The sequence below is a fragment of the Oncorhynchus mykiss genome, chromosome 11 (genome assembly GCF_013265735.2).
Source record: "Oncorhynchus mykiss isolate Arlee chromosome 11, USDA_OmykA_1.1, whole genome shotgun sequence".
In the NCBI taxonomy this organism is placed as follows: domain Eukaryota; kingdom Metazoa; phylum Chordata; class Actinopteri; order Salmoniformes; family Salmonidae; genus Oncorhynchus; species Oncorhynchus mykiss.
Window position 1 is genome coordinate 47,979,940 of NC_048575.1, and position 18,680 is coordinate 47,998,619.

Here is an 18,680-nt window from a genome sequence, read left to right on the forward strand (position 1 = left end):
AAACAGAAGTTGTTTAATTGTTAAGCACAATATTTGCTGCTGATCTTCCTGCTTTTCCTTCCTTGCATGGGTACACTCAATATGGCAGCAGGTTCACCCATCACAGAATATGACTTGAATGGAAATGTCCATTGGAGTCACTCTATATGGGAGTGGCAAAGGGAGCGTGTTGGTATTGGACAGAAGAGAGAGATTGGTATGTTTGGGCGATTCACTGCAACGATAATTAGGGAGCGTGTGGGTGGAAATTAAACTATGACATTATCTAGAATTCTTAGGAATGGCTTGACTTAGGGTCAGGAAGCGGAAGAGAATGGGTACCCACTGGGCACAAACTGGTTAAATCAACGTTGTTTCTACATCATTTCAACAAAAAAATCAATGTGATGATGTTGAATCAATTTGGGAAACTGATTGAATGATTTGCAAAAAGTCATCAACTTAAAGGAATTCCGTGAATATTTGACTTTTTTCCACCCAGCTTTGAACCTAAATCTAGTTAAATGGTTGTTTTGGCACTGTACTCCAACACTTTGGGTTTGAAAGGATACAATGACTATGAGGTTTAAGTGCAGACTGCGAGCTTAAATTTGAGGGTATTTTCATCCATATCAGGGGAACAGTTTAAAATGTCAGCACTTTTTGTACATAGTCCCTCCATTTTAAGGGACCAAAAGTATTGGGACAAATTCACTTGAATGTTTATTAAAGGAGTAGAAAGTGAAGTATTTGGTCCCATATTCATAGCACGCAATGATTACGTTAAGCTTCTGACACCACAAATTTGTTGGATGCATTTTCTATTTGTTTTTGTTTATTTTTCAAATTATTTTGTGCCCGATAGAAATGAATGGTAAATAATGGATTGTGTCACTTGGAGTCACTTTTGTTGTAAATAAGAATAGAATATGTTTCTAAACACTTCCAGATAAATGTAGATGCTACCACAGTTACAGATAATCCTGAATGGATCGTGAATAATGATGAGTGAGAAAAATATATATTGTTATTGTAATAGCAATGTAATGGTGAGAGGTTGGCATGTCTTGGGGGTATGATATTTGTGTGTAACTTTTTCACAAATCCTTATTCGCGATTCATTCAGGTTTATCCGTAATCATGGTAGCATCTACATTCATGTGGAAATGTTTAGAAACGTCTTCTATTCTTAGTTACAATAAAAGTGACTCCAAAATGTAACAATACATTATTTACCAATAATTAGAATTTTTGTTAGATTGTGTGTGTTATCCCTTACCTCCCGTAGGCATCTCTGAATCTCTGCCCTCAAATGAGAGAGGGAAGCACCAGGAGTTGAAAGTAGAGGGGGCCATGGACGTCAAGCTCTACATCCCCTACGAGTCAGCTGAACTCTACATTACGCAGGTACACATCCATAAGTCATACAAGATCTGGGGATCTTTAGAAAGTATTTTACACATTTTGTTGTGTTCCAGCCTGAATTTAAATGGATTCAGTTAAGAATTTGGGTCACTGGCCTACACACAATACCCCATAATGTCGAAGGGGAATTATGTTTTTACAAATGAATGAAAACTTAAAAGATGACATTTCTTGAGTCAATAAGAATTCAACCCCTGCCTCTAGTTATGGCAAGCCTAAATAAGTTCAGGAGTAAAAATTGTGCAATAATAGTGTTTAACATGATTTTTGAAGGACTACTTCATCTGTAATAACAATGTACCTCACACATACAATCAATTATCTGCAAGATCCCGCGGTAGAGCAGTGAATTTCAAACACAGATTCAACCACAAAGACCAGGGAGGTTTTCCAATGACTCGCAAAGAAGGGCACCTACTGGTAGATGGGTAAAAAAATAAGCAAAATGTGAATATCCCGTTGAGCACGGTGAAGTTATTAATGACATTTTGAATGGTGTAACAATACACCCAGTCACTACAAACTTAGGTACCGGAGGGGAAGGAAACTGCTCAGGGATTTCACCATGAGGCCAATGGTGACTTTAAAACAGTTACATAGTTTAATGGCTGTGATAAGAGAAAACTAAAGATTGCAGTTACTCCACAATACTAACATAAATGACAGAGTGAAAAACTGGAAGCTTGCACAGAAAAAAGAATATGGAAAATAAATAAATAAATATATATTTGCAACAAGGCGTACTGAGTACCATCCTTCATATTTTCAAGCATGGAGGCTGCATCATGTTACGGGTATGCTTGTCATTGGTAAGGATTCAATCGAAAATCCTGGAGGAAAACCTGGTTCAGTCTTCTTTCCAACAGACACTCAGCAGGACAATAACCTAAAACACAAGGCCAAATATACACTGGATTTGCTTACCAAGACGACATTGAATGTTCCTGAGTGGCCTAGTTACAGTTTTCACTTAAATCTACTTGAAAATCTATGGCAAGACTTGAAAATGGTTGGCTAGCAAGGATCAACGACCAACCTGACAAAATCTATGGCAAGACTTGAAAATGGTTGGCTAGCAAGGATCAACGACCAACCTGACAGAGCTTGAATAATTTTTTAAAGAATAATGTGCAAATATTCTACAATCGGTGTGAGCAAAATTCTTAGAGACTTACCCAGAAAGACTCACAGCTGTAATCGCTGCCAAAGGTGATTCTAACATGTATTGACTCAGGAGTGTGAATACTTATGTCAATTAGTTATTTCTGTATTTCATTTTCAATACATTTGCAAAAATGTATAAAAACATGTTTTTCATTATGGGGTATTGTGTGCAGATGGGTGAGAGAAAAAACTATATTTAAGCCATTTTGAATTCAGTCTGTAAGACAGCAAAACGTGGAATAAGTCAAGGGGTATGAATGCTTTCTGAAGGGACTGTAAGTTTATAATTTCTGTGAAGTCACATAGTACTCAATATGAAATGTACAGAGAAGGAATGGGTTAAGATAGTCAGACGTGTGACTAAGGGACAAACCCGATGTTGATCGTTGTGAAAAGAAGCACACACTGAGCTCATTGTTAGAGATCATGTTGTGTTTTCCTCTTTACTCACATGTCTGCCGCTCCTTCTGTCTGGAATAGGCTTTATTGTGTGTGTCTGTGTGTGTGTGTGTGCGCATGCCTGTGCGTGTGTGTCTGTGCAGGATCAGAAGACCAGAGGCCTTTGATTTTTCAGTCTTTATCTCTATTTAATTGTTAGGCTATCACGCTGCTGTGCATTCTGTGTGTGTATAGTATATGAGTCATTAACCTCTGTCATGGCATGTTATCAGCTGACTGACTGATGATCTTTTTAAGCAGTCACTGTGAATTTATTGTGTCAATATTAAGACGCCATTGCATCATTTCTTGTGGCAACAGATAGCTGAGGACATGCAGACTATGAAAAGTAGACATCTGGAGATGGTGCAAGAGCTAGAGGAAAACTTTCAGATCGCATCACGAGAGAACCAGGTGATCTGTGTGTGCGTGCGTGTGTGTATTGATCAGGTGTCACTACAAGTTGAATTCAACACTTATCTGTGCTAGTAGGAGAGGACAATACAGAAGATCCGATCTCACTACCAGAACAAGCTGAATGCACTGAAGAGAATCTTAGACCTTTACCAAGAGAAGGTAGAAAAGAAGAACACACACTGGGAGGAGAGAATCACAGTGAGTTCCCTCTTACCGACCAACCATCACCACCCCTCATCGGGGGACAACTTTATCACTATGCTATATTCTATTTACTTCAGTAGACCTTTATTGTCCCCAGAGGCCTTGTTGAGTGTAACATAACAATAAGTAAATAAAAAATAAAAAAACATACAAAACATGAAACCATACCGTATGATACATTAAGATCGAAATTGGGTTTGCCTCTTCATCAACAAGAAATGGTGTGTTGACTCTAGCGTAGTGGAAGTCTCGCCCTTCTTGGAATACCTGATGGTCAAATGTTGACACTTCTACCCCCCGAGAAAGTTGTCAGCTGTTATCGTGACTGCTGTATACATTACAACTCAGGAAAAGAAAAATAAGAAGCTGGCACTTAACAAACTGTACGAGGCTATAAACAAACAGGAAAACTTGCACCGGGAGGCTGCTTTCCTTGTTGCCTTGCTAGATGATTGTAATATGTTCCGAGACTCCGCCAATAACATCAACGAGCTAACCACCTCCGCCGGCTTCCTTATGAAATGCATCGGCGACGTTGTCCCCACAGTGAAGGTTCACTGCTTCTCCAATCAAAAGCCCTGGATTAACGCCGAAGTTGGCGCTAAGCTAAAGGACAGGGCTACCGCACACAGTGCTATCGCAGGTAACCCTTAGGCTACGGCTGAAGACAGGAACAAGTACAAGAAGTCCTGCAAAAGGACAATATAGGAATTAGGTGGAATCATATTACACAGGCTCTGACGCCTGCCACATGTGGCAGGGGCTATTGTCCATTACGCGTTACAAAGAAAGACCCGGCCGTGATCTGCCCAACAATGCCTCTCTACCAGACCAACTGAAATCATTATATGCAAACTTCGAACACCGCGAGGACCCCCACTGACCCAGAGGACTGGGTGATCTCGTGCCGACGCGAGTAAGGTCTTTAATCAGATCAACACTCTCAAGGCCGGGGGCCAGACGTTGTTCCAGTGCTCGTTCTCAGACCATGCGCAGAACAGCTGGCAGGCAAATTCATGGTCATTTTCAACCTCTCCTTGTCCCAGTCTGTAATCCCCACGTCTTAAGCTGACCACCATCATTCCTGTTCCAAAGAACTCTAAGGCTTCATGCCACCCTGGAGCACTCGCATCTGTAATCATGAAGTGCTTTGAAAGGCCGGTTATGGCACATGTTAACTCCATCTTCCCAGACACCCTACATTAGACCCACTCCAATTTGCATACCTCCCCAACAGATCCATAGACAACGTAATCTCAATTGCACTCCACTCTTGCCTCACCCACCTAGATAAGAAGAATATCTATGTGAGAATGCTGTTCATTGACTACAGCTTAGCGTTCAACACCATTGTTCCCTCCAAGCTTTTCACCAAGCTTTGGACCCTGGGACTGAACACTTCCCTCTCCAACTCGATCCACGACCCCAGGTGGCGAGAGTAGGCAACATCACCTCTGCCACTCTGCCACTCAACACGGGGGCCTCACAGGGGTGTGTTCTTAGCCCCTCCTGTACTCCCTGTTCACCCACAAATCCGTGGCCCCACACGACTCCAACACCATCTTCAAGTTTACTGACGACATGACTGTGGTAGGCCTGATCACCAGTGATGATAAGACAGCCTACAGGGAGGAGGTCAGTGACCTGGCAGTGTGGTGCCAGGACAACAACCTCTCTTCAAATTGCTTGTTGTCCAAATCACTAAGGACTTGAAATGGTCCACACACACAGTTGTGAAGAAGGCGCGACAGCCCATCACTGGGCCCAAACTCCCTGCCACCCAGGACCTCTATATCAGGTGGTGTGAAAGGAAGGCCCAGAAAATCATTAAAGACTCCAACCACCCAAGCCATAGAGTTTTCTCTCTGCTTCCACATGGCAAGCGGTACTGGTGCATCAAGTCTGACACCAACAGGCTCCTGAACAGATTCTATCCCCAAGCCAATCAGACTGATATATAGCTAACAAAATGGCTACATGGACTATCTGCGTTGACCATTTAATTACATTTTTTATTTGTAGTCTCTATGCACACTCCCAGGACTCTACACACTCACCGACACGCCAACACACACACACACACACACACACACACACACACACACACACACACACACACACACACACACACACACACACACACATTCACTTAATTTGCTCACACACATAACATGTGCACACATTTATACTGACTCTACATACAAACACACAAACTCACATACAAATCATCATATACGCTGCGGCTACAGGTTATGATATATCCTGATGCCCCTACACATACAGTATCTACCTCTATCACAGTATCCCTGCGCATTGTTAACATGGTATTGGAACTGACCCTGTATATAGCTTACCTTCCTTCTCTTGTTCTTCTAATTTCTTATTTTTATTTCTCTTGTGTTTTTGTTCTACCTTATGTTATTTTTAGTACTACATTGACATTGATTACCGCATTGTTGGGTTTAGAGCTTGAACGAAAGGTATTTCACCATACTTGTGAATGTGATATTACCACTTGGGTAACACTCAGTGGCGGTCGGTGAGGGAGGATTTTTTTTTTTTTCATGATCATGGCCTTATTTCTATCACAGCATATTTGTCACGATTGTTATAAGGAGAGGACCAAAGCGCAGCGTGGTAGGCGCACATTTTCCTTTATTAAATTAACACTGAACAAAAACAACAAAATACCAAATGAAACGTGATGCTAAATAATAGTGCTAACAGGCAACTATCCATAGTCATGATCCCACAAAGCACAAAAGGGGAAATGGCTGCCTAATTATGATCCCCAATCAGAGACAACGATAAACAGCTGCCTCTGATTGGGAATCATACCAGGCCAACATAGATATATAATTTCCTAGATGACCCACCCTAGTCACACCCCGACCTAACCAGCATAGAGAATAACAGGCTCTCTATGGTCAGGGCGTGACAATATTGGATGACTGTCATTCACATTCCATTCACCCAGTTCAATGTAACAGCGATAGGTTTAGGCTACTACACTACAGGTCAAAAGTTTTAGAACGCCTACTCATTCAAGGGTTTTTCTTTATTTTTACAATTTTCTAGATTGTAGAATAATAGCGAAGACATCAAAACTATGAAGTAACACACATGGAATCATGTAGTAACCAAAAAAGTGTTGGACAAATCAAAATATTATTTATATTTGAGATTCTTCAAAGTAGCCACCCATTGCCTTGATGACAGCTTTGCACTCTCTTGGCATTCTCTCAACCAGCTTCATGAAGTAGTCACCTGGAATGCATCTCAATAAACAGGTGTGCCTTCTTAAAAGTTAATTTGTGGAATTTATTTTCTTCTTAATGTGTTTGAGCCAATCAGTTATGTTGTGACAAGGTAGGGAGGTATACAGAGGATAGCCTTACTTGGTAAAAGACAAAGTCCATATTATGGCAAGAACAGCTCAAATAAGCAAAGAGAAACGACAGTCCATCATTTCTTGAAGACGTGAAGGTCAGTCAATAAGGAAAATGTCAAGAACTTTGAAGGTTTCTTCAAGTACAGTCGCAAAATCCAGTTCTGGATGCTTGCTTGACAACCATTTTCAAGTCTTGGCATAGATTTTCAAGTCGATATAAGTCAAAGCTGTAACTCGGCCACCCAGGAACATTCAGTCTTCTTGGTAAGCAACTCCAGTGTACTGTAGATTTGGCCTTATGTTTAAGGTTATTGTCCTGTGTCTGACGATGGATCACCAACATTGTAGTTACTCCACAATACTAACCTAATTGACAGAGTGAAAAGAAGGAAGCCTGTACAGAATACAAAATGTGGGAAGAGCCAAAATTAAATGCACAGCCTGTTCATGTTGCAAATACGATAAGGTAGTGCAACTAGGCAGAGTTGTTATGCATAATACAAGTAAAATAGATATCAAGAGAGCAGCAAAAGGGTAACCCAACGTAGCATTCACTCCAGTTTTGGCCTTGGGTTTACATGACCCTTGTGCCCAAGAAGTACTCTGTACCGATGCCCCGAAGAGGCAAATCCATACATACAGTGGGTCAGATACATTTCCTTATCAAATATGGAGGAACTGTAAACGTTATGACATGATCCTCATACAGTACAGAAAGGCGATCCTAGAGCAGTACCACGAACTTACACATCATAGTCTACCCTACTTTCAATTCAGAGGTTTTCCTCATCTCAGTTGTCTCACTAACCATCCCATGTATTCATTTGACATAAGTTCAAATCACAATGTCCATCGGGTCGCAATTTCTGTCTCATACGTTTGTCCTCTTCCATTCAGAGTGTGAGCCGGCAGAATGAGAGGCTGCAGGGAGAGCAGATCGCGGAGAGGAGGAGGAGTAGAGAGGAGGCCCTGCAGTGGCAGAGAGAGAAGGTCTGACCATACAGAGGCTAAAAGAGGTTCTGATTCTCTGCTTTGTTTGTGAGTCTCATAGTGTGAGCCATGGTCACCCTCTTATGGCCACAGCGGCAACAGAGGCCCTGCTACAGCAGCATTGGCTATGCTACTTAATTGTACAGTAATACACTGTTTCTGAACTGACATTGAGTTGCATGGCGAAGACACATGACTTTTGTGACATGAAACAACATGACAGGACAGGGATTTTTCCTCTCTCGAAATGATAGTGAAGCTCAGACTGATGATATTTGTCTCTGCTTAGATAACCTCAACATGGTTCTTTTTCCCAACAGAATAAAATGATGGAGCTTTTCTCCACCAGACTAGACCTCCTCCACAGCCACCAGGCATCCAGTGAGTTGGTGTGCTTATGTTTGTGTACATGTGTGTGTTTCTGACTGTTATAAATGGTGTACAATGGTGAATAGCACTACAGGAGCTGCAGATGGCCAGGCAGGAGGTGGGGAAAGTCCAGGAGATTCTCAGGGCATCCCCACAGGAGAAGGGGCAACAGGAAGCCCCTCCTACTGATGCTGGTGACATATTAGAGAATGACAACGGTCCCGTCCAGCAAACTGAGGTGGGTGTAGGTGTGTTTTTGCCCCAAGTCACTGAGACTGGGTCAGACTGCTTTCATTGCCCTAATTGCTAAGGTAAAGATTGGGGGTTAGAGTAATCTGATCCTCGTTCTGTAATTAATGGCATTTTCAGCCATGAACATTGGTCAGTGTTGTGGGGTTGTGACAGTGAACACTGAGCAGGGCTTTGCTGTCCATAGGGGTGCAGTGGCACAGAGCTGCCACTGGAGGGGGCCCAAGCTCGCCTGGAGGAGTTGAAGGAGAGTCTGTATAAAAGGGAGAGAGAGATTACTGAGCTCCTGGAGGCAGAGCAGACACCCATCCCACCTATCCCGGTGGCACAGCCCCCCTGTGCTGTCTTGCTCCGCATTGTCGTTGAGAAGGTGAGGTGTTTAAGTGTCTAATTGAAACACATTGGAACACTTTGGAACTAAATGCTGAGACACCTAAACGATGCCTCCCAGCAGGGCCGGCCCTTGCCTTTTGCCCCCCCCACCTCGCAGGCAAAACATTTTAGAGTCAGAGAGAACATTTTTAAGTTTTAATGTACATTTCCTGCAATTCTACACATTTTGCCATGGGGCAGAGAGAATATTTTCGTACCAGGTCGGTAATTTGGCCATGATTAATACAAGTTTAGATAGCTGGCTAGACTAATTTACCAATCTGGACTAATTGAGTAACTGTCAGTGGCTGACATAGGAAAACTGCTGATGCACAACCACATTTCGAAATTGCACTTTGTGTATTCTACTATTCTCACTCTTGACTGAGTAAAAAATGTGCTTATGCCCAGGGCCAGCCCTGCCTAACTGAAATTGTTCTATTATTTCACAGCTATGACTCTAATGATCAGTGAATCACACCGTTCAAACAGTAAAAGAGCCACATTATTGAAATAATTTGTCTTAGGCCCATGATATCTGTAGCGAAGTGATTGAGGCGAGGCTCCTTGTTGACCACATGTTCGAGGAGAACCATGTGGCCTTGGCCCAAGCAAGAGAAAAACTTGACCATATGTCACAGATGACCGCAGATGATGACAACAGCAAAGACGAGGTCAACTCTGCCCCAGAATGGTCAGTATACGAACTACAAAGCCAATTTCTTTCTCTTACTGTAGTTTCCTTTTCTGCCATATACAGTGGGGAAAAAAAGTATTTAGTCAGCCACCAATTGTGCAAGTTCTCCCACTTAAAAAGATGAGAGAGGCCTGTAATTTTCATCATAGGTACACTTCAACTATGACAGACAAAATGACGGAAAAAAATCCAGAAAATCACATTGTAGAGGATTTTTAATGAATTTATTTGCAAATTATGGTGGAAAATAAGTATTCGGTCAATAACAAAAGTTTCTCAATACTTTGTTATATACTCTTTGTTGGCAATGACGGAGGTCAAACGTTTTCTGTAAGTCTTCACAAAGAAGATCTCCTCTAGAGCAGTGATGTTTTGGGGCTGTTGCTAGGCAACACGGACTTTCAACTCCCTCCAAAGATTTTCTATGGGGTTGAGATCTGGAGACTGGCTAGGCCACTCCAGGACCTTGAAATGCTTCTTACGAAGCCACTCCTTCGTTGCCCGGGTGGTGTGTTTGGGATCATTGTCATGCTGAAAGACCCAGCCACGTTTCATCTTCAATGTCCTTGCTGATGGTAGGCTTTGTTACTTTGGTCCCAGCTCTCTGCAGGTCATTCACTAGGTCCCCCTGAGTGGTCCTGGGATTTTTGCTCACCGTTCTTGTGTTCATTTTGAACCCACGGGGTGAGATTTTGCATGGAGCCCCAGATCGAGGGAGATTATCAGTGGTCTTGTATGTCTTCCATTTCCTAATAATTGCTCCCACAGTTGAGTTCTTCAAACCAAGCTGCTTACCTATTGCAGATTCAGTCTTCCCAGCCTGGTGCAGGTCTACAATTTTGTTTCTGGTGTCCTTTGACAGCTCTTTGGTCTTGGCCATAGTGGAGTTTGGAGTGTGACTGTTTGAGATTGTGGACAGGTGTCTTTTATACTGATAACAAGTTCAAACAGGTGCCATTAATACAGGTAACGAGTCGAGGACAGAGGAGCCTCTTAAAGAAGAAGTTGCAGGTCTGTGAGAGACAGAAATCTTGCTTGTTTGTAGGTGACCAAATACTTATTTTCCACCATAATTTGCAAATAAATTCATTAAAAATCCTACAATGTGATTTTCTGGATTTTCTTTTCTAATTTTGTCTGTCATAGTTGAAGTGGAGCTATGATGAAAATTACAGGACTCTCTCATCTTTTTAAGTGGGAGAACTTGCACAATTGGTGGCTGACTAAATACTTTTTTGCCCCACTGTAACTGGAGGGTCCCATCCTTCAGCTTTAGGTGGAATTTTACTTATTGAATCTTGGTCTGAGGGCATCTCTGCCTCGAATCCTAATTGATTAGGGAATGGGTTGAGGCAAGGATTAGGGTTTAACCAAATATATAGACATGAAGGTAGGGTTAGGGGTTAGGGTTAGGTTTGAGGCTAGGGTTAGAGTTGAACCAGGATATGGACATGAAGCTAGGGGTTAGGGTTAGGTTTGAGGCTAGGGTTAAAGTTGAACCAGGATATGGACATGAAGCTAGGGGTTAGGGTTAGGTTTGAGGCTAGGGTTAGAGTTGAACCAGGATATGGGCATGAAGCTAAGGGTTAGGGTAAGGAGTTAAATGTAGAAAATGTATGGGATTGGTTAGGTTCAGGATTGGGCTAAGGGTTGAGGTGAGTTTCGAACCAGCTGCCTTTTGTATGGAAGCACTGAAGAGACCATAGAGACCCTATTTTACAAAGTCTCCTTTTGATACGGGTCAAACAAAATGATCACCCCTCTTGTTATTGAGTGAATAATGTTATGTACCACAGGTTGGACTCTTCTGATGAGTATGCATCTAATGTGCTGTTGCTACAAGAGACACTGAGGGAATGTGAGATTACCCAGATGGCTCTGGACTGTATCAGAGTCGGGGCCAGGCCTTCTCTCTCTGGTAATGTAATGTTGTGTGTGTGTGTGTGTGTGCGGGCATGCGCGTTGCTGCTACTACGTATGTTTACCCATGTGTGTCTGTTTCTATTTGTGTGACTGAACATTGTAGTGGGATTGAGGGTCTAAATTGCATTAAATGTTGTATTTTCCTAGATATGTGTTGTGTAATCACGTGACATGTACAGTGGGTATCATGAGTATCCACCACCTTGGATTTCTTCACATTTTATTGTGTTCTAAAGTGGGATTAAAATGGATTACATTTTCATGTGTTGCCAATGATCAACACAACATACTTTGTAATGTCGAAGTGGAAAAACAATTTGTTTCATGTACATAAAACAATACTATATACCTTGTTAAGATAAGCATTCACCCCCCCCCCCCCCCCCCCCCCCCCCCCCCCCCCTCTCTTGAATCAATACATGTCAGAAACCCTTTTGGCAGTGATTATAGCTGTGAGTCACCTTGACTACGTCTCTAAGAGCTTTGCACATCTGGATTGTGCAATATTTGCCCATGATTCTTTTCACAATTCTTCAAGATCGGTCAAGGTGTTGGGGATCATGGCTAGATAGCAATTTTCAAGTTTTGTCATAGATTTTCAAGCAGATTTATGTCTAAACTGTAACTTGGCCACTCAGGAACATTCACTGTCTTCTTGGTAAGCAACTCCAGTGTTTTAGGTTATTGTCCTGCTGAAAGGTAAATTCCTCTCCTCGTGTTTGGTGTAAAGCAGACTGAAGTAGGGTTTCCTCTAGGATTTTGCATTAGAGCGATCCCGTTTCTTTTTATCCAGAAAAACTGTCCAGTCTTTTCCGATGTCAAGCATACCCATACCATGATGCAGCCACCACCATGCTCGAAAATAAGGAGGCGGTTACTCAGTGATGTGTTGGATTTGCCCCAAACATAAGGCTTTGTATTTAGGCCAAAAAGTGTATTATTTTGCAGTGTTTTTTGTTGTTGTTCCAGTATTACTTTAGTGCCTTGTTGTTATTTCGCTGAACACTAGATGGTTTAGTTTTATTTTTGGCAGTGAAACGAGGCAACACAGGTGAGGAAATAACCTCACTCAAATGTATAACCCCATTGGAAAATATAAATGGACTGTTTGAAAAAGAAAAAGAAATCACATTTTTATTTGGCGTACCCTCGACGGCACGACAAAAAAAACAAATTAAATAAATCCCACTTTATAATGTTTTTTTTTTTTTTTTTACTCAACGGGAGGGGAATACTTATGATACCCACTGTTAACTGCATATCTTTCATTAGTTAGATGCACTACAGCAGGGTTGGGGTCAATTTGAATAGAAGTCAGTCAATTCAGGAAGTAATCTGAAATTCCAACTCAATAAATAAAATAAAAAGCCTTTTATTCTCAGTAGCTATGTTTCCATTAACTTGTCCAGTGATTGTTTTTGTTGACATTTAGAAAGTTTGCAGAGAAAAGATATTTGACAATTGCCTGCTATGGTGCGTTTCCATTTAACTATCTTGTGTCAATAAAAACAGCTGGACGTAATGACATCACACCTTAAAACCCACATTTTCCCACAAGTTTATAATATTTAGGCAAATTGCACATTAAATAATTGGCGACCGACCGCCTGTATGCCCTCCCACCTATCTGTTTCATGTCTCAGGTAGCCCGCAAAAGCCAGCATGGATAGAATGCAGGAATTGACTCATATATGCCATATTCTAATAATTCTCATGTGCCAACATATCTCCACGGTCTGTGCCATGACAAAACTTGTAATTGGAGGGTGAAACTTGCATCCAGCCAAACTGAAAAGCAACTCGAAGCAATTCAGCCATTCTTGAAAGTCAGGATGAGAATCCTGCAAAGAAACATTATAGTTGGAAAATAGATTTAGCAGGCAGTTGGCATTTAGAATTAAATCTATATTTTCCACTTCCATTACACGTCACAAAAAGTTTTGGGGTGACATTGCTTTTGTCGAATAAACCTGGATTAATGGAAACCTGCCTATAGACTTCTTCAAATCGACTTGACCCCAACCCTGCACCACAGTACCCATACTGTGCTTTCCTCTCCACTCTCTCAGACTGTGACACAACTCCAGAGCTGGATGAGATTTTGAGGAAAGGTGAGGGAGGGAAAAGCGTTGGCCAGCAACTTTTATTGCTGCAAGACCAGGTGAGATGTCCAAACAGGGACCTGGATGTGGTGTGACTAACTAGCCTATAGCTAGCTAGCTAAGACCTGAAGTAGAACCTTCAGTGCGCACAATCAGCATTTCTCAATGCTAAGGGCCTTGACGGGACAACCATGTTTGTAGTTTATGTTTTCAGAGGGGTTCTCATCCACTCTACTCTTGGTTGTCTTACTATTTGTAGTCTCAGTTGTACTGTCTCTTCTATCCCCTGTTGGCAGCTGAAACAAGTGAGAGAGGAGAATAGGAAGGTCGTAGAGAACTACACTTCAGAGAGGACCATGAGAAAGAAGTACTACAACATGGTGGAGGACATGAAAGGTAGTTATCTATCTATGTAAATGACTAGGTTTGAATGCGGGTCCTCTGCATGCCACAATACTATTTTAGTTGAGCTAGCATAGGTGCAAGTTCAGTACTGTACAGTTTGGGGTCAGTGGCGTCGCTTGACCTTTGCAGTGGTTTTGTCGTGTGGTGCAGGTAAAATTCGGGTGTTCTGCCGGATACGGCCCATGAGCCGCACCGAGGCAGCTCAGGGAGGGGCCATCGCCGTGGGGCGTCTGGACGATTACTCTGTTACCGTGGAAACCTCAAGGGGGCCGAGAGAGTTCCAGTTCGACCGGGTATTCAGTGGGGAGAGCTCCCAGGAAGATGTGTTCCAAGACACCAACAGGTGATGCTGCCAATCTTAACATCCTTTTATTGGCTCAAATGGTTCATTTTGATTTGATTTAGGAAGCCAAAATGTTCATGTCTAAACCAAAGGAAACAGGAAAGGAGGTATCTTCCCCTTTCAAAACTTCTGCCAAAGCCCATCCTTAGACCCTATTACCCCTATGTCAGATTCAATAGGTCTGTCAAGAAATACAGTACAGAGCACTGTGATTGGTTTGGTGGAGGAACTGGAAATGTACTCAAAGGTCTTTTGTAAATTTAGAGTTTTGTGCTTATTGTACGCAACATTGTATGTTTACCAGTAAACTACCAGAATTTTTGTGAACAATTTTTATTCATTTTTCTTGCATGTCTTAGACAATGACAGTTTCAAGATATTAATATGTACAGTTCAACAGGGGCTAAATCGATCATAAATTATCTAGTGGCCCTTTTGAGTACTTCAGATTATTACAGGTGTCTGTAATTATCTCTGGCCCTCTCTCTGGCCTTATCACATGTCAAATATATGAAATAATTATAAAATATGTTTTAAAATAAAAAGCTAGAATGACAAAGCTGAAAAACATTATCCTAAATACAAACCATTAGCTTAGTGAATGCCATTGGTGTTTAATATGAGGGTGTCAGCATGAAATATCCTTTATATTATTATTTTATACATTTATTTTACTATATCTATATGTATATATTGTAAATGTTTTGGCATCAAACTGGTGAATAGTTGAACGAGTTGCAGAGGCAATTGAAAATAATGCCATTGTTGATTAGATGCTTTTCTCATTAATTAGGTTATTTCCACTTGAACCATATGGTCTGTGTACTAGAAACTCATGGATAATATAAACACAGATATACAAAAATGAATACTATACGGTGCAGTATTAAGACCCCTCCCTTTTTCCACATTTTGGTACATTACAGCCTTATTCGAAAATGGATTAAATAAAAAAAATCCTCATCAATCTGCACACAATAACCATAATGACAAAGTGAAAACAGGTTTTTAGAAAGTTTTGTGAATGTATGTATTTTTTTTTACTTTATTTACATGAGTAAAATATTTATTTACATAATACTTATTTACATAAGTATTCAGACCCTTTGCTATGAGACTTGAAGTTGAGCTCGGGTGCATCCTGTTTCCATTGATCATCCTTGATATGTTTCTACAACTTGATTGGAGTCCACCTGTGGTAAATCCAATTTATTGGATATGCTTTGGAAAGGCACACACCTGTCTATATAAGGTCCTACATTTGACAGTGCATGTCAGAGCAAAAACCAAGTTATTAGGTCAAAGGAATTGTCTGTAGAGTTCCGAGACAGGATCGAGGCACAGATCTGGGAAGGATACCAAAAGATTTCTGCAGCATTTCTGCAACACAGCTCTAGGAAGATTCTTAGTGGTTCCAAACGTATTCCATTTAAGATTGATGGAGGCCACTGTTTTCTTGGGTACCTTCAATGCTGCAGACATTTTTTGGTACCCTTCCCCAGATCTGTGCCTTGACACAATCCTGTCTCGGAACTCTACAGACAATAGAGTTCATCCATTGTTTAAAGCTCATCCATTGTTTAAAAATTGCCTTTTTGCCTTTGTGCAGATTGCCATGTCTCATTTTCGATTAATTGAAAATGATACTTTTTTCAAAGTAGCTGTCTTTTTCAAGCAAGCATTGCAGAGCTGGCTACAATTTCAAATTCATCCCCCTGAAAATATAGAACAAATATTATGGCTGAACTCAAATGTGCTGGTTGATAAAATACCTATATTTATGGGAAAGATGTTTGAAAAGGGTATTTTGTTCTTAAATTATTTTGTAAATTGTAATGGTAGAGTTATGTCCTTCATGGAGTTGAAGGACATAACTTGTACGGGAAGGTCTGCTCAATCAAAGAGTACAACCAATTGATTACAGCATTGCCCCAAAAATGGAGGAGGTGTGTGGCAGCGGGAGGAGGTAGGGAACTGGTCTGTCTGCCCAATATAAAGGATCAAAACTGGCGGAGGAATAAACATAGCATAAATAGGAAAGTATACCAGTTTCATTTGAGGACCAGGATGTTGACAACTGTGCCATACAGATTGCACAGGGTGTATGAGTTGATATATAAAACAACGCAAGATTCAAGACTTTGTGCTTTTCAGCTAAAAATATTATATTTAATTCTTGCCACCAACAAAATGTTGAATATTTGGGGTATAAAATCATCTAAACTCTGCAGATTTTGTTGTGAGGATACAGAATCAATAGATAATTTATTCTGGTATTGCCCTCAGGTAGCCTGTTTCTGGTCTCAGGTTCAGGAATGGCTGAAAATGCATAGCATTGGTCTAAAATTGACCCTAGAAATAGTACTGTTAGGAGATCTGGAGAGACCGGGTCAGTCAATTACTAATATAGTAATACTCTTAGTAAAAGTATTTATCTTCAACACGCAATCTGTAGATTCGATGAGATAGATTCAAATTGTACGTTAAACATCATAGCATAGTGAAAGATATGTGTTGCGTAGAAACAGGACGTGGGTGGCCAGCAGAGATAGACGGGATGGGCTGAGGGAAGCTGAGGGTTGGTATGTGGAATTGGAGACAAGCGGGTGTGGAGTTGCTGTGTGAGAGAGAGAATGATGGTCAAAAGATAAAAGGAAAAAAAGTCAAAATAAAACATAATAAAAGTACATTTGAATGACACTAACTGGCAGTGTTTTTACAACTAACGCCGGTTTGCCTGAGGTTGATGCCGTGCAGGTGTTTGGACACACGCATATACACACACTCTCATTCAAATAAACACATGCAAGAACACACACATACATGTAATAGTGCTAGACATGCACACAAACATATACAGTTGGCATTGCTGTTATGATTTCAGTTGTCCTTGATGTCCTTTGTTTTAAATGTATTTATAAAAAAAAAATGTTTGCATTGTTGTTTGCCGTTTTCTTTTGTCTTTTCCTTTTTTCTCTTTAGTGTCTTGATGCTGTATTGTTTGTCCTTCATGTTCTAATTCTTTAATGTTACCCCTTCCTTGTGTAATTTGTAATAAATAATTTTTACAAATGTAAAAAATAAAAATAAAAAAAAATGGTCAAGACGTTGGTTTCACCCTCGTTAGACCCAGGATCATATCCCATGTGTTACAATGACATGCCTCAGGTTCCTGTAAAAACATTTCTGACCTTACAGTGTCTTTCAGAATCCCTGTTTGAACCAGTCTCTTTTCCAGGCTGATCCAGTCAGCCATCGACGGCTTCAACGTGTGTATCTTCGCGTACGGTCAGACAGGCTCCGGAAAGACCTTCACCATGGTGGGTGACAGAGACCAGAGAAGCCCAGGCATCATGCCTAGAGCGTTCAATGCCGTATTTGACATCCTCCAGGAGAATGCCACCAAGTTTGACTTCAAGGTGAGGGATGCAAAGACTTTCTGAGCGATGAGAAACTATTTCCTATTGTATACAGTGAGGGAGAAAAGTATTTGATCCCCTGCTGATTTTGTACGTTTGCCCACTGACAAAGAAATGATCAGTCTATAATTTTAATGGTAGGTTTATTTGAACAATGAGAGACAGAATAACAACAAAAAAATCCTGAAAAACGCATGTCAAAAATGTTATAAATTGATTTGCATTTTAATGAGGGAAATGAGTATTTGACCCCCTCTGCAAAACATGACTTAGTACTTGGTGGCAAAACCCATGTTGGCAATCACAGAGGTCAGACGTTTCTTGTAGTTGGCCACCAGGTTTGCACACATCTCAGGAAGGATTTTGTCCCACTCCTCTTTGCAGATCTTCTCCAAGTCATTAAGGTTTCGAGGCTGACGTTTGGCAACTCGAACCTTCAGCTCCCTCCACAGATTTTCTATGGGATTAAGGTCTAGAGACTGCCTAGGCCACTCCAGGACCTTAATGTGCTTCTTCTTGAGCCACTCCTTTGTTGCCTTGGCCATGTGTTTTGGGTCATTGTCATGCTGGAATACCCATCCATGACCCATTTTCAATGCACTGGCTGAGGGAAGGAGGTTCTCACCCAAGATTTGACGGTACATGGCCCTGTCCATCGTCCCTTTGATGCGGTGAAGTTGTCCTGTCCCCTTAACAGAAAAACACCCCCAAAGCATAATGTTTCCACCTCCATGTTTGACGGTGGGGATGGTATTCTTGGGGTCATAGGCAGCATTCCTCCTCCTCCAAACAC

The 18,680-nt window shown here is 41.3% G+C and overlaps 1 protein-coding gene across 1 annotated transcript in view; it reads left to right on the forward strand.

Moving 5' to 3' along the window:
- The window catches only part of si:dkey-96l17.6 (kinesin-like protein KIN-14E), a 47,902-nt gene that overhangs the window by 25,850 nt on the left and 3,372 nt on the right, over positions 1–18,680 (forward strand). The window contains exons 4-5 of the mRNA XM_036935626.1: positions 14,276–14,468; positions 17,707–17,887. Coding sequence (XP_036791521.1) covers positions 14,276–14,468; positions 17,707–17,887 — 374 coding nt within the window. The remainder of the gene's footprint in view (positions 1–14,275; positions 14,469–17,706; positions 17,888–18,680) is intronic.